The sequence below is a fragment of the Salmo salar genome, chromosome ssa16, assembly GCF_905237065.1.
Source record: "Salmo salar chromosome ssa16, Ssal_v3.1, whole genome shotgun sequence".
Classification (NCBI taxonomy): domain Eukaryota; kingdom Metazoa; phylum Chordata; class Actinopteri; order Salmoniformes; family Salmonidae; genus Salmo; species Salmo salar.
Genome location: NC_059457.1, coordinates 31,174,858 through 31,191,478, shown reverse-complemented (window position 1 = coordinate 31,191,478; position 16,621 = coordinate 31,174,858). Strand labels below are relative to the sequence as shown.

Sequence of the window (16,621 nt, the reverse complement as noted above, 5' to 3'; positions counted from 1 at the left end):
AGGTAACCATGGTGGTAAGGATGTGCTCAGCCAGTAACACACTAACACTGCCCCCTCCCTTTACATACTGTATGTACATATGAGGTGGATTCCATCAAAATAAAGAGAAAAATGCATCCGACTGCATGGCTGCTTTCAAACATGTCAATGAAGTACTGAGAAACACAGCATTCAAATCATTCACGTCAGGAACGACATACTACAAAATATATGTAACTTCAGACATAGAAGAAGTTCATTTGTTTTACCTGATTGAGGCTCTCAATGCTGACGGCATAAATCTCTAGATACAGCAGCTGAAGGAGCTTTCCACCTGCAGGGAGAGACCAGACTGTGATCAACAGTGAGGCACTGATACAAACACAGGAAAGGCATACTGACTCAAACAGGTTAACCCCCTAAGGTCGATGTCAGTGCCCCCGCGGAAATCTAATTAGCATAATAAAAAAATCACTATAAAAATCGCAGTTTAAGATAGTGATACACTACATGACCAAAAGTATGTGGACATGTGCTAGTCAAACATCTCATTCCCAAATTATGGGCATTAATATGGAGTTAGTCCCCCCCTATGCTGATATAACAGCCTCCACTCTTCTGGGAAGACTTTCCACTAGATGTTGAAACATTTCTGCGGGGGCTTGGTTCCATTCAGCCACAAGAGCATTAGTGAAGTCGGGCCTGCCGCGCAGTTGGCGATCCAATACATCCCAAAGGTGTTCGATGGGGTTGAGGGCAGGGCTCTGTGCAGGCCAGTCAAGTTCTTCCACACTGATCTTGACAAACCATTTCTGTATGGACCCTCACTTTGTGCACGGGGGCATTGTCATGCTAAAGCAGGTAAGGGCCTTCCCCAAACTGTTGCCACAAAATTGGAAGAACAGAATCGTCTAGAATGTCATTGTATGCTGTAGCGTTAATATTTACCTTCACTCGAACCATAAAAACAGCCCCAGACCATTGTTCCTCCTCCACCAAACTTTAAAGTTGTCACTATTCATTCAGGCAGGTAGCGTTGTCCTGGCATCCACCAAACTCATGTTCGTCTGTCGAACTGCCAGATGGTGAACATTTCACTGTAAGGTCTACACCTGTTGTATTCGGCGCATGTGACAAATAAAATTTGATTTGAAGCGTGATTCATCACGCCAGAGAATGTGTTTCCACTGCTGCAGAGTCCAATGGCTGCGAGCTTTAAACCACTCCAGCCAGCGCTTGGCATTATGAATGGTGATCATAGGCTTGTGTGCGGCTGCACAGCCATGGAAACCCATTTCATGAAGCTCCCAACGAACAGTATTGTGCTAACGTTGCTTCCAGAGGCAGTTTGGAACTCAGTAGAGAGTGTTGCCACCGAGGACAGACAATTTTTACGCACTAGGTGCTTCAGCACTCAGCGATCCCATTCTGTGTGCTTATGTGGCCTACCACTTTGTGGCTGAGCCGTTGTTGCTCCTAGACATTTCCACTTCACAAAAACAGCATTTGCAGTTGACCGGGGCAGCTCTAGCAGGGCAGAAATTTGATGAACTGACTTGTTTGAAAGGTGGCATCCTATGACGGTGCCACATTGAAATTCACTGAGCTCTTCTGTAAAGTCTTTCTACTGCCAATGTTTGTCTATGGAGATTGCATGGCTGTGTGCTCATTTCAAACACCTGCCAGCAACGGGTGTGGCCGAATTCACTCATTTGAAGGGGTGTCCACATACTTTTGCATATATAGTGTATCAGTAGCTGGCAACATAGAGACCCTGAGGGATGACTGCTCTGAGAGCTGAGAGCTGACGTCGCAGCTGGACCTTATTGAATTCCAGCTCTTCTAGTGTTAAAAGACTCCCCACTTCTCCTTATATGGTTCCTTTCGAAACGCCCACTTCTCCTTATATGGTTCCTTTTGAAACGCCCACTCCTTTCGACACCCCCACTTTTCCTGAGCGATGCACTGCACTGAGAGATGACATATCAGTAGGTGGCAGCATAGAGACCCTGAGGGATGACTGCTCTGAGAGATGAAGTCGCAGCTGGCCCCTATTAATTATTTTTGGCACTTAACATTGTCTATATATACTGTACTTCCATATATTTTTCAACTGGTACAGATGAGTCCTGTGAAGCTTGTAGTGTATAGTCCAAACTGATCGGACGCTACAGACAGAAGTTAGTAGATCGGCTGTACCGACTTCAGACGAGTCCCAAGATGCTTATGGGGGCCAAACCGTTCGGAGGCTACATGAGAAGTCTGATTTTCGGGATGTCTCATCATCTGACAAACAATGCTCTAGCTCTGTCACCTTTCACTGCAGATGTGGAAGTGTGTCACAGGCAGATGCAGTGGATTGAGACGCATCCAATGCAAAAAAATAACAGATACAGTATGTCATCTCTCAGTGGAGTGCATCTCTCAGGAAAAGTGGGGGTGTAGAAAGGAGTGGACATTTGAAAGGAACCATATAATGAGAAGTGGGGATTTTCTAGCAATTTAACATCAGAAATGGTGGAATTCCATAACTACTAGAACATCCATAACTTGATATTTCAATTATTATTATTATTATTTCAAATAAGTTAAGGTAGCTAAGGTTAGCTAGCATTTACATTTATGAAAAACTTTACGTTCCATACATGGCTACTTGTAGGTAACGTTCAAAGAGTGAATATATATATTTGTTTTGCATAACTGAAATTCCTTACTGTCATATCTGCAGACCATGACTAATGTCTGATAACCCAAACGACATCTTGAGTGGTTCCATGTAGTGAATCTGTTATTCAACGCATTTGTATGGGCTAGCAGTAAGGCCAAAAATATGTTTTCATCAAATAATTATTGTATACTTTTTTGATACTTCAAGGGGTCTTACAATTCAAAATCAAATAGCTAAATGATCCTTGGTATGACCTTCTTAAAACAATTCCATATAGCTTAGTAGACCCCCCACCAACCATGGCCACTGTGTTTATAATTAGGTACACAACTGATGTAAGCGTGAGGTCATACCCACTGTCAGTCACATTAGATTACATTTTATCTGCCAACATACAGGTGTGTTACTTCCCTTTTGTCTGGTGAGACATTTCTGCTTTGTGAGTGTACAAACAACACAAACTGAGGCCAGCATAACTTGTGCTACTACACTGGAAAACAATTATTAAAATGTACTTACACAGGTTCCATCCTCTCTAAAATGCATTGAGCCTCTCCATTTCTCTCTCCCTGGTTTCCTCCATCTCCCACCCTCCCTCTCTGTCTAGCGTGCTATGCTTCCTTCCTCTGCTCTGTAAGTTAACACTTGGCATGAGCCTGAGGTTTCCATGTGTTTGCTGTGTGTGCTCGGACTCTGTTTGCACTGGCTGGGTATTTATTCTAGAGGGAGATAGGTACCTGTAGCATAACAGAAGTCTCTGTTTAAATAATTTCCTCATTCTTCTGTAAGCAATCAGGCTAGTGCTGTAGGCCCTACTGAAGTTAGTCCTGACTGATCATAACCAGGCTCAAGTAAGGCTGTATGCATATATAGTAGTTGGCTTACAGATGAACTTAGAGAAACAGTATTTAAGACATGAGTAAATACACAAGCTCTAACAAAATATTGGGGATATGTGACTTACCCTGACAGATTGCTTGCAGTGGACAACATAAGCTCTTCATAGACTCATCACCTGGTGGAAAAATGTAAACAAAAACAAACCTGTGTGTGTGCAGTGGTGTGAAGTACTTAAGTAAAAATACTTGAAAGTACTAATTAGGTCGTTTTTTGGGGTATCTGTACTTTACTATTTATATTTTTGAAAACTTTTACTTTTACTTCACTGCAGTCCTAAAGACAATTAGGTACTTTTTATTCCATCCATTTTCCCTGGTACCCGAAAGTACTCGTTACATTTTGAATGCTTAGCAGGACAGGAAAATGGTTTACTTCACACACATATCAAGAGAACATCCCTGGCCATCCCTACTACCTCTGATCTGGTGGACACATTAAACACATGCTTCATTTCTATATTGTGTCTGAGCCCCTGGCTATCTGCCAAAAAAAAAAAAACTGGTTTGCTTAATATAAGGAATTTTAAATGATTTATACTTTTACTTTTTATTTAACCTTTATTTAACTAGGCAAGTCAGTTAAGAACAAAATCTTATTTACAATGACGGCCTACCCCGGCCAAACCCGGACGACGCTGGGCCAATTGTGCACGGCCCTATGAGACTCCCAATCACGCCGGGATGTGATACAGGCTGGATTCAAACCAGGGACTGTAGTGACACCTCTTGCACTGAGATGCAGTGCCTTAGACCGCTGCGCCACTCGGGAGCCTTTGATACTTAAGTATATTTTAGCAATTACACTTACTTTTGATACTTAACTATATTTAAAGCCAAATACTTTTAGACTTTTACTTAAGTAGTACTTTACTGGGTGACATTCCTTTCTCCTTGAGTAATTTTCTATTAAGGTATCTTTACTTTTACTCAAGTATGACAATTGGATACTTTTTCCACCACTGTGTGTGTGTGTGTGAGAGAGAGAGACCCACCCTCTTCAACATATATATATTTATTCTAGATCCTACAAGAATCCAATGTCAAATGTCTACTCTTTGCTGATGATCTGGTGCTTCTGTCCCCAACCAAGGAGGGCCTACAGCAGCACCTAGATCTTCTGCACAGATTCTGTCAGACCTGGGCCCTGACAGTAAATCTCAGTAAGACAAAGATAATGACGTTCCAAAAAAGGTCCAGTTGCCAGGACCACAAATACAAATTCCATCTAAACACCGTTGCCCTAGAGCACACAAAAAAACGATACATACCTCAGCCTAAACATCAGCGCCACAGGTAACTTCCACAAAGCTGTGAACGATCTGAGAGACAAGGCAAGAAGGGCATTCTATGCTATCAAAAGGAAAATAAAATTTGACATACCAATTAGGATCTGGCTAGATATACTTGAATCAGTAAAATAACCCATTGCCCTTTATGGTTGTGAGGTCTGGGGTCCGCTCACCAACCAAGAATCCACAAAATGGGACAAACACCAAATTGTGAATCTGCATGCAGAATTCTGCAAAAATATCCTCTGTGGACAACATAAAACATAAAATAATGCATGCAGAGCAGAATTAGGCCGATATCCGCTAATTGTCAAAATCCAGAAAAGAGACGTTAAATTCTACAACCACCTAAAAGGAAGCGATTGCAAAACCTTCCATAACAAAGCCATCACCTACAGAGAAATAAACCTGGAGAAGAGCCCCCTAAGCAAGCTGGTCCTGGGGCTCTGTTCACAAACACACCCCACAGAGCCCCAGGACAGCAACACAATTAGACCCAACCAAATCATGAGAAAACAAAAAGAGAATTACTTGACACATTGGAAAGAATTTACAAAAAAACCGTGCAAACTAGAATTCTATTTGGCCTGAAACCGAGTCCACCGTGGCAGAATACCTGAGCACGGTGACTAACCCAAAATGAAGGAAATCTTTGACTATGTACAGACTCGGTGAGCATATTGCTATTGAGAAAGGCCGCCGAAGGCAGACCTGACTCTCAAGAGAAGACAGGCAATGTGCACACTTCCTACAAAATGAGGTGGAAACTGAGCTGCACTTCCTAACCTCCTCCCAAATGTATGATCATATTAGAGACACATATTTCCCTGAGAATACACAGGCTCATAAATCATTCGAAAAATAAATCCAATTTTGATAAACTCCCATATGTATTGGGTGAAATAGCACAGTGGGCAATCACAGCAGCAAGATTTGTGACCTGTCGCCACAAGAAAAGGGCAACCAGTGAAGAACAAACACCATTGTAAATACAAATTATATTTATTTATTTTCCCTTTTGTACTTTAACTACTTGCACATCATTACAACACTGTATATAGACATAATATGACATTTGAAATGTCTTTATTCTTTTGGAACTTTTGGGAGTGTAATGTTTACTGTTAATTTTGTATTGTTTAAACATATGTTTCCCATGCCAATAAAGCCCCTTCAATTGCAATTGAATTGAGAGAGAGAAAGAGAGAGAGCAGCTCAGACTGCCAGCTGTCAACTTGAGCTAGAATCAGCTCAAGAGCTCCACTTGCAGGTGGAACCTGGTAACTTAAGCCACATTGCAAACAGATACAGTATTCACACACCTTTACTTTTGACACATTTTGTCTTGTTACAGCCTGAATTTAAATGTATTAAATCCTGTTTGCAACAAGGCACTTAAGAAATACTACAAAAAATGTGGCAAAGAAATTTACGTTTTGTCCTGAATACAAAGTGTTCGGGGCGAATCCAAACAAACAAACACATCACTGAGTACCACTCTTCAAATTTTCAAGCATGGTGGTGGCTGCATCATGTTATGGGTATACTTGTCAGCGGCAAAGACTAGGGAGTTTTTTAGGATAAAAATAAATGGAATAGAGCTAAGCACAGGCAAAATCCTAGAGGAAAACTTGGTTCAGTCTGCTTTCCAACAGACACTTGGAGACAAATTCACCTTTCACCAGGACAATTACCTAAAACATCAGGCCAAATATACACTGGAGTTGCTTACCAAGACAACAGTTGGTATTTTATTAGGATCCCCATTAGCTGTTGCGAAAGCAGCAGCTACTCTTCCTGGGGTCCACACAAAACATGAAACATGACCTAATACAGAACATTAATAGACAAGAACATCTCAAGGACAGAACTAAATCAATTTTAAAAAGGCACACGTAGCCTACATAGCAATACATACACACAAACTATCTAGTTCAAATAAGGGAGAGGTGTTGTGGCGTGAGGTGTTGTTTTATCTGTTTATTAAACCAGGTTTGCTGTTCATTTGAGAAATATGAGATGGAACGTAGGTTCCATGCAATAATGGCTCTATATAATACTGTACTCTTTCTTGAATTTGTTCTGGATTTGGGGACAGAGAAAAGTCCCCTGGTGGCATGTTTGGTGGGATAAGTGTGTGTCAGAGTTGTGTGTAAGTTGACTATGCAAACAATTTGGGATTTTCAACACATTGTTTCTTATAAAAAAGAAGTGATGCAGTCAGTCTCTCTTCAACTGTTAGCCAAGAGAGACTGGCATGCATAGTATTTATATTAGCCCACTTAATGTTCCTGAGTGGCCTAGTTAGTTTTGACTTAAATCGGCTTAAAAATCTACAGCAAGACTTGAAAATATCTGTCATTCAATGATCAACAACTAACTTGACAGAGCTTGAAGAGTTTAAAAAAAGAATAAATGGGCAAGTATTGTACAATTCAGGTGTTAAAAGCACTCAGAGATCACTGCCAAAGGTGATTCTAACATGTATTGAGTCAGGGAGTTTAATAATTTTCTAAGCAAGACATATTAGTTGTATTTTCCATACAAATATTTAAACATTCTTCCACCTTAACAGAGTATTTTGTGCAGATCGCTGAAAAAAATAATTAAATCCATTTTTATCCTACTTTGTAATAACAAAATGTGGAAAAAGTAAAGGGGTTTGAATACTTTAAGTCACTGTACATTTCGGCAGGATGACATTTGTCATGAGTCTTGTCCTGGAGGGAGAACTGAGCTATTTCCCGCTTAGATAGGCCAGCTGCAAAGTCAAAACGGGCTATAATGTACAAATTCATGGATTTTGTTGTTGCTTTTTGGTCTTAATTTAAAGTTAACAGTGTGGTTATGGTTAGGTTTAAAATCAGATTTTATGACTTTTTGGCTGTGCCAGCTAGTGACCACTCGGAAAATCAAATCTGATGATCCGTATAAAACAGGTGTAGATCTTACCGTGAAATGAAGCTCTTAACCAACAATGCAGTTCAAGAAAGAGTTAAGAAAACATTGAGTAAAAATAGTAAAATAAAAAGTAACACAAAAAGAACGATAATGAGGCTATATACAGGGGGTACTTGTACCGAGTCAGTGTGCGGGGGTACAGGTTAGTTAAGTTATTTTGTACATGTAGGTAGGGGTAAAGTGACTATGCATAGATAATAAACAGCGAGTAGCAGCAGTGTCAATGTAAATAGTCCAGGTGGCCATTTGATTCATTGTTCAGCAGTCATGGCTTGGGGGTAGAAGCTGTTATGGAGCATTTTGGTCTTAGACTTGGCGCTGCGGTAGCAGAGAGAACAGTCTGACTTGGTTGACTGGAGTCTTTATAATTCTTTGGGCCTTCCTCTGACCGCCTATAGAGGTCCTGGATGTCAGGAAGCTCTGCCCGTGATGTACTGGGCCGTACGCGCTACCCTCTGCAGCGCCTTACGGTCAGACGCCGAGCAGTTGCCATACCAGGTGGTGATGCAACCGGTCAGGATGCTCTCGATGGTGCAGTGGTAGGAACTTTGAGGACCTGGGGACACATGCCAAATCTTTTGTCTCCTGAGGGGGAAAGGCATTGTCGTGCCCTCAAGACTGTCTTGTTGTTTGGACCATGATAGTTCGTTGGTGATGTGGACACCAAGGAACTGGAAACTCTTGACCCACTCCACTACAGCCAATGTTAATGGGGGCCTGTTCGGCCCACCTTTTCCTGTAGTCCACGATCAGCTCGTCTTGAGAGGTTGTTGTCCTGGTACCAGTCTGACAGGTCTCCCTATAGGCTGCTGTCTCATCATTGATGATCAGGCCTACCACTGTTGTGTCGTCAGGAAACGTAATGGTGTTGGAGTCGTGTTTGAACAGGGAGTACATGAGGGGCCCCAGAACAAGATTTATGACAGAAACCAGTAACCTGCTTAACTAGGGGTGAACAACCCGCTGCCTGGAGACCCGTCTGAAGCACTTTGTTCCAGCCATAATATAGGCTAACACACCAGGTTCCAGATAACCAGCTGCTGCTCTTCTGCACACTAAAACACACACAGCTCATAAAGTAGCCTCAGTGGTCAACAACAAACAAATGCCCAAAGATAAACAAGCCCCAGCCAATGCCATGTAGCAGGGTTTGCAAACCTGTCAATCACATTCACACGAGTGAAACAGCAGCAAGCTTCAAGCCCTGAGACAAGATATGACAAGTCTTTCAGTATCACCTTTGACAAAAATCCCTACATGATCTGCTATAATAACATAGTAATGTCAAGATAAACATTTTAACAAAAACACTCTAGGCCAATATATTTTTATTAGCTGTACATTCCTCATACATGCCCTCTCAGCCCAGCCATAATACATGTATTTATGTTGCTTTTCAGGTCGTTGCTAAATTCACACAGTACAGCCAGGTACAAAAATGATCAACCCAGAATTTAAGCGCTTGACAAAAAGCAATTTAAACGCAATTACATATAGGAGGAAAAGTCAGGTTGTATCGGCATTAAAAATGTTCTGTGAAAGAAAGTAAATAGTCATCTTAAACAAGTAACAAACTTTATACAAAATATCCTTCCCTCAGTTCTCTCCTCCCCTTTTTGAACGTCATTATCAGAATTTCTCAAGGCCCTCTCCTGTACACATCCCAAAATAAAACTATGCAGTTATGACAAAATGGTCTGCCAAATGAACAGTGAACTGGGAGAAACATTCTGCTTCACAAGATTACCAAAGCCTCAATAATCATATTTCATTTACAGTTAAGACCTGAAGCTAGTTCAATTGAACACCTCCCTCTACAGCCGTCATATTCAACTCTGAACCCCGGAGACAGTTTCACTGAGTTGTTGTTCCACTCTAATCAGGGACTGATTTAGACCTGGGACACAAGGTGTGAGCAATTCATTATCAGGTAGAACAGAAAACCAGCAGGCTCTGGACCTCGTAGTGTAAGAGTTGAATACTCCTGCTCAACAATTTCACAGATCTTGACTAAAGCTTTTAAGAATATGAATGCATTTAACGTCACTTAATCTCTTTACCTCATCTTGAAATGCAAAACAAGGTCATCTTTCAAAAACTAGAGCATTAGTGACTGTGGTTTGGGATGAACAGTGTGATAAGAGTGAGTAACGTACCTCCAATAAATGCGCTACAAATATTCAGGCTAAAAAGCTCAAGACAGGGAAGGTCATATAGCCAACATGATTCTCAAAGTAGGCAAAGCCTCCCACATTAGAGATAAGCCATATACAGCCTGTGTTCCAAACAGCTACGGTTGACTTCCTTTCCTCCAGCATTAAAGGGCTTTAAATCACTAGAAAAAGATTCAAATGCTGGTAATAAAACTAAAATAAAAAGTATTTACAAGCAAAACGAGCCCAGACTACCTTTTGTACAAAACATAACAACCGCAGTCAAACTTTGTGGATGGACGATTTCACTGTCCCTGGCCTGATGTTGATCGAAGCCTCTACAAACTTCAGAATCTGTGACAAGTATAATAAGTCATATGGAATATGCAGTAAATAAAACATTTTTTTTTAAAAGAAAGCCATTCCTATCAACATGCCGAGCTAAAGTTAATTTTAGTCTACAGCAGATATAAGGTTCTAGATTACAAGGCTCACTTGGCACTCACTGTTGCCATGTCAAGGTCACAAACAGGTTACGAAAATAGTTGTTAGATTGAGGGGGGGGGGCGGCAACTGACCACTGCAGTAAGTCCCAATGTCCACCATGTGTCGAACCTCAGCTACCACCCCCCTCCATGCACCAATAGATTACAGTAGAGAATGGAGCTATTATTTCACCAAATCTACATTTCTACAGACCAAAGCAGCTGGAACTTTAACTGTTACAGTGAATGCATAGAAGGATGTGGGTTTGAGTGAAAAGAAACAGATTTGTTAAAAACAAATTATAAAAATAAAGTGTAAAGCGGAGTGATTTGTAATATGGCAGATCGTATGAAGAGGGTGGACTTGAAGGGAAAGGTTGAGACAAGGGGACATCTTTGAGCTGTCTGGGCTAGATCACCGGTCCATCATGCTGAGGATCATCTCAGGGGTGAGATCTCCGTTGGGGGCAGCCTCTGCTACAGGCAGCTCCACTGTCTCCACCCCTGCCTCTGCCTCTTCCGACTGCTGCTCCACCACCACCTCTACGGCAGCCTGCTCAGCCTCTGGCTCATTCTTCACTATGATGTTCTCTATGACACCTGTATTCTCATCCTCCACCTGGATGATGGCTGCTGCTGAGGAGACAGAGGTAACACCAGGCATTATAACACAGCATTAAATGGGCATATATTCAGACATTCCATGACATAGCACCAGTGGGGTGTAACTCACCTGCAGCAGCCTTGCCCTTAGGGGCAGCCTTGCTAGGTTTGGCAGGTGAGGCAGGTTTGGGCGCATTCTTGGGGGGTCTACCACGTTTCCTCTTGACGGGCGGCTCCACAGGGGCGGGGATAGGCTTGGTGGGTGGAGCCTGCTCCAACTCCATCTCCTCCTCTTCCTCCAGCAGTGCCTCTTCGGCATCCTCATCCTCTTCATCAATGTCATCCAGCTCAGGATCAGCATTGTCCTCTGGAGAAGGGAACAGTTAAAAAGAGTAACACTGATCTCATTACATTCAATGAGCAATAGCAAGTAGAGGTTTGGACTGAAACAGCTTATTATAGCAAAGTCAATAGGACACTACAAATAGATACTTTTCTGTAAAACAGGCCTCACCACTATCGTCATCATCGTCCTTCCTTGAGCGCATCTTCCTCTTCCTCCCACCTCGTCCTCTCTTGGGTGGGGTTCCATTCTCTCCCTCAGTAGGATCCCCGTTACAGTTCTCTGCATGTCTAGACATGGTGTTCTAAGGAGAGGAACACAAAATGTTTGAACAAATTAAATGAAGGGCTATGTCCAAAACATGGGTGTATTCTTCCACTCAGTTCATTTGTGTTTGAGTAAGTGTCCATACTCTGCGGGTGAATGTCTTGCCACACTTGGTGCACACAAAGGCAGTAGGCACAAAGTTGGGGTCATGGTAGCGCCGGAAGTGCATGTCCAGGAGCTGCTTCTGACGGAAGGTCTTCTCACACTGGCTACAGGCGTAAGGCTTCTCTCCTGTGTGCGTGCGCCTGTGCATCAGCATGTGACGCTCCTAGTCAATGTAAAGACAGCAAGAAACACACACATAAGGACAGAGAAGCTGCTGGGAATTTTACCAGCTCCATCTCAAAACAATCAGCATTGAACCAGTTTCCACAAACTCTTGCCTTCCTGCCATTGACCTTTATTGGATATTTACTGACAAAGGAGCAGACTCCATCACCATAACTACCCAGCATCACACACACTATGCATTTACTCCCATCAATCATCCCAGGTTAGAGACAACAGGTTACAGACAGCAGGCCCTCTTACTTGTCTGCAGCAGTAGTCACACTGGTCACACTTGAAGCGTTTCTCATTCTTGTGGGACTTCTGGTGCTGGATGAGAGCATAGCGCTCGTGGAACACAGCATCACAGTAACGGCATTTCCGGCCCTGCTCAATGAACGAGTGCTGCTTACGCAGATGGACACCTGGAGGAGAGAGGGGGTGTTAAAACCAGCTTATTGAGAGAGATGTCATCTGTATACACATTAGGCAAGTTCAAGCACGATGAAGTTTACGGTGGAGATGTCCAAATCATGCTGTCATCATATTGGGATGATCAGGCCAAGTCAACGTCTAGGTATCTAACCCAGGTCACTCTTGCGGGCGATGACTGTGTCACAGTGGGGGCAGTGGAACTTGGCCACGTTCTCTGTGTGCTTCTGCAGGATGTGCATCTTCATGGTTCCACTCTGGGTGAAACGGGCGTGGCAGATGTAGCACTCGTACGGCTTCTCTCCTGGAAAACAAAGCAGGAAAACACGTTTGGACAAGTTCACAACAATCAGGTCAATCACTAATTGTGTTTACACAGTATCCTTGTGGCTGCGCCTCACCTGAGTGTGTCCTCATGTGTCTCTTCAGCTTGTAGGTGTCTCTGCTGGCGTAGCTGCACAGACTGCACTGGAACGGACGCTCCCCAGTGTGGGAACGGATGTGCCGCTTCAGTTTGCTCACCTCCACACTGGCATAGTCACACATGGAGCACTTGAAAGGTTTCTCATGAGTGTGCTTGTAGCGACGATGTCGGACCAGCTCTCCGCTGGTCACAAAGGCCATGTCACAATCTTGACACTTGTGTGGTCTGGTACCTGTAGACAGAGACAGTTATAACGGTATCCAACATGGACAGGACTAACAATATAGGACTATCCTTTAATGTGACTGATGACACCATACCTGTGTGTGTGTTGAGGTGGTTCCTCAGCAGGGTAACGGTCCTGAAGGCCCTTCCACACAGATGGCACTTGTGGGGCCTCTCGTCCGTGTGGCTCTTCATGTGTCGGTCCAGGTTGGAGCGGCGGGGACAGGTGTAGCTACATAGCTCACACTGGAATGTTTTCTTCACACCTGGAGCATACAAATGCCTAGAGTCAACACTTGCAGAGGCAAACAGCACCACAACTTGAGTTACAACATTTACTATAAACAAAGGACACAGCAAGCAGCAGTGCTAGTAATCTCACCCTTCTTCTTGATCTTGGTGGGTTTGGGGGGCTTCATGTTGCCCACCACCTTCTCTGCGTTGACCTCAGAGAGCATCCCCTCCTGCTGCTCCTCCTCAAAGTCATAGACAGACACGTCCATGTTGTCTTTGTCCCCCTCAGTGTTGTAGCGCAGCTTGCTCTTCTTTGCTTTCTTGGCAGTCTTCTTGGCCGGGGGTTGGTAGTCTGGGTCTGTGGTCCACTGTGAGTCTTCAGGCTGGGGCTCGCAGTGCAGCTCCTCCTCCTCCTCCGGCTGGACCTGCTGCTCCTCCTCCTGGTGCTGGAGCTCATCCTGCTCCACTGTCTCCACCTCACCATTCGCACCCACCTTCACCACCTGAAGGAGCAGTGTTTTAAGTTTCTCTAGAACTAGTACATCTAGATATGTACCAGTGGCACAAAACGCTGCTATACATCCCTGGGAAAAGATGCTTCCATTAGTTCTGAATGATGTAATATCTAGTCTTGAAGTGCAGTTCTTACCTGGAAGCCCTCTGGCAGGGGCAGGGTGTGGCAGATCATAGGGTTTCCATCTTTGGGCATGGCCGTGGCGTCCACGAAGGTGCCCTGTAGCTCCTCTACAGTGGCCTGCGTTACAGGCACAGCAGAGACAGGCACCTGGACGAGCTGTAGCTCCCCAAGACCTCCAAGCTGCTGCTCCTCCAAATTGACAACCTGCAGAGTGATGATCTGGGTCTCATCCACTGTGGTGACCGTGGCCTCGTGGGCTGTGACCACAGGGGCGTCCATCACCTCAGTCTTCATCTGCAGCAGGGCCGGGTCCAGGGAATCCATTACCATCATCTCCACATTGACTCCATCAACCAGCTCCTGGGGATCCAGGCCCCCCTCTCCCACAGGTTGCTGGTCCATTACCCCCTCTGCTGCTTGCTGGAGCAGGTCTGCCACCACCTCCTCCCCCTCATAGGTGATGCTGTCCTTGGCCTCAACCACAACGTCGGTTGGTCCGCCGTCCATCGGTAATACCTGAGAGAGCCAACCCAAAACCAATCAACACACAATCTAGCAATGTAATGTGAACTCAACCATTTATTCATAAATGTTGAAACAGTTTTTTCAATTTTGCAGGGAATTTAAATCCCTTTTCAGTACCTGGACATATGATCAATCTAGCTAGGCTTAACAGACAGAAAATGGCATACTGTTCAGCTCACTCAAGATCTCAGACAAAGTTAATGAAACTTCCTCAGCTTCCTAAATTGTTACCTGCACCAGAAAGGAATACTTCATCTTTCTAGACCTGCTTGGCTTCCTCAATGTCTGACTCAACTCCCCTGACTGTTACCTGACACTGAACCTGTGGGGAAGACAAACAAGTTGACATTTCTACATAAACCTACTGCATGAATTGAAAGCACACATTCGTAGCTAGTTGGGCCATTCTGCGAAAGGTGCAATTGCGGGCCGCAATTTTGATATATGACTTCATGTCCACTAGCTAGCTAACGTCAGCTAGTCATGTTTATGTACCGCTACCAGCTGGGTTGTAGAGGGAGCTCTACCCTGTTTTGATCAATTCTATCTAGCTAGTGTCGTTGTAGCTCAAGGTAGGCTTTGAATCAGACAACGGACACTGGATGGAAAATGACCTGCAGTAAGCTTGGAGAAGACATTTCGTTAAACAAAAATCTAGACTACGTGCTCATTAAGTGTAGGGCGAAGGGGGACGTCGTTTTACTGGAAACGCTAGTGAAAATGGCTATCGTGGTCATTTGCTAGTTCTGCATCTTACTTGTTTCAATTCGGTGTGCGCTAGAAGCCAATTTGGCTACCTAACGTTTATGTTGCTAGCTACTGTTACGTAACGTTAACTAACGCCTGCTAAAATTGTGAATCGTCTTTGCACGTGACTTAGACCTTGTTTTAATTGACAGCTTTTAAAATATGATAAGTAGTTAGCTAAACTATAACATATCAAACTAACAGTTAGCTAATTGTCTAAGTTAGCTAGGTCAATGGTAGGGGGTTGCTAACGTTAGCATTTGCGAAGGCCGTTGTGGGCGAAAACATTTAGTTGTGTTACTGTTTCGATAATTTATGGCTTTATTAGTTCGTTATCATTACTAGTTATTGGCGTGGAAAGTGACATTATATAGCTAACTTGGCGGTCTAGCTAACAAGTTATGCGTTGAACGGCTAGTTAGCTAACTATATGTAGCTAGCTATGGTAGTTACTGTAGTAAGATAATGCATGTGCGTTTTAGAAAATTCGTTGTTCTGTGCTGCAATCTGGCGCGCGCTGAGTTGATACACAGCCGCGAGTTTCCATCTCGACTCCGTAAAAAGGCAGGAAACAAAGACGAAGAAAAAGAAAATGGACGCCTGGCCTTAAAACTAAACCAACATGTTGAAGTCTTTAATGATCGATCCTTGCCGAAATGCAAACTAATATAGCTCCAAAAAGAGTCGTTATTGCAAAATTTCGTAGAACTTCTGGGTTATAAATGTTTTTTGCTAAATTTTCAATAACGATAGAGGGAGACAAACACCCCCCGTCTGCCGCCTGGACCGGGAGCCCCATCGTGACACCTAGAGGCCGATTAAAGCTCCTGCAAAGCTCCCCCCTTTTCTGGAAAGTACTCTTACTTTACCTGCTCTTCGTCGTTTATTTCCTCGCTGAATTCTACAGAAAGCCCAGAGTATGTTCTTCAATCTGACCGAGATGGCTGAGAATTACGCCCTTCTCCTCCGGGGGTTTTAATCCTCTCCCGCTTTTTCAGAAAAGGCTCCGCACAAAATGGCGGCCTTGTGAAGTTTGTGCGCCTGTGCAGAGTGAAGGGGGGCGGTGGCGAAAGGGTGGGTGTAAACCAGTGTAGACATTGAATTATGGGGATTGGCCATGTGGGGCGCTACTTTTGAAATGCCGTACACCGTCATGAATAGATCATTTTAGGTTATTTATCATAAATCTGATCGTATTTCTAATTTCATATGAATGTCAAGTTAAAATCTGTTGTATTCTATATTTATTTAACAGGCCTATAATAAACCCCATCTGAATGTGTCTGCCTCTAGTGTAGTTGTACCAAAATGAAAACCTGTAATCAATTTGAACAATTTGTCTGCCCCTCATTGCTGTGCCAAAAGCCATGGCTACAGTATCTGTTTATTTTACAATGGCCAAACGTAATTAACATAGGGAAAT

General features: G+C 43.5%; 2 protein-coding genes across 4 annotated transcripts in view; both read right to left on the bottom strand.

Annotated features, from left to right (window-relative positions):
- Positions 1-2,626, bottom strand: part of LOC106573736 (capping protein, Arp2/3 and myosin-I linker protein 2) — a 45,073-nt gene extending 42,447 nt beyond the window's left edge. The window contains 2 exon segments of the mRNA XM_045697246.1: positions 249-351; positions 2,616-2,626. Coding sequence (XP_045553202.1) covers positions 249-351; positions 2,616-2,626 — 114 coding nt within the window.
- A 6,481-nt stretch (positions 2,627-9,107) lies between these two features.
- LOC106573737 (transcriptional repressor CTCF) lies at positions 9,108-16,266 on the bottom strand. Of its 3 annotated transcripts, none has more exons than XM_014149070.2 (12): positions 16,068-16,240; positions 14,683-14,773; positions 13,939-14,442; positions 13,438-13,792; positions 13,151-13,321; positions 12,808-13,062; positions 12,561-12,710; positions 12,239-12,399; positions 11,793-11,975; positions 11,552-11,684; positions 11,168-11,404; positions 9,108-11,070 (listed from the first exon to the last, which is right to left on the bottom strand). In XM_014149070.2, exons 2-12 carry the CDS (start codon positions 14,704-14,706, stop codon positions 10,850-10,852), a joined length of 2,394 nt encoding a protein of 797 aa, XP_014004545.1. In that variant the 5' UTR covers positions 14,707-14,773; positions 16,068-16,240; the 3' UTR covers positions 9,108-10,849. The 3 variants fall into 3 exon arrangements, with proteins under 3 accessions (XP_014004545.1, XP_014004546.1, XP_014004547.1); XM_014149071.2 differs by having other exon boundaries at positions 9,108-11,067; XM_014149072.2 differs by lacking the exon at positions 14,683-14,773 and having other exon boundaries at positions 16,068-16,266.
- Between the last annotated feature and the right edge of the window lie 355 nt (positions 16,267-16,621).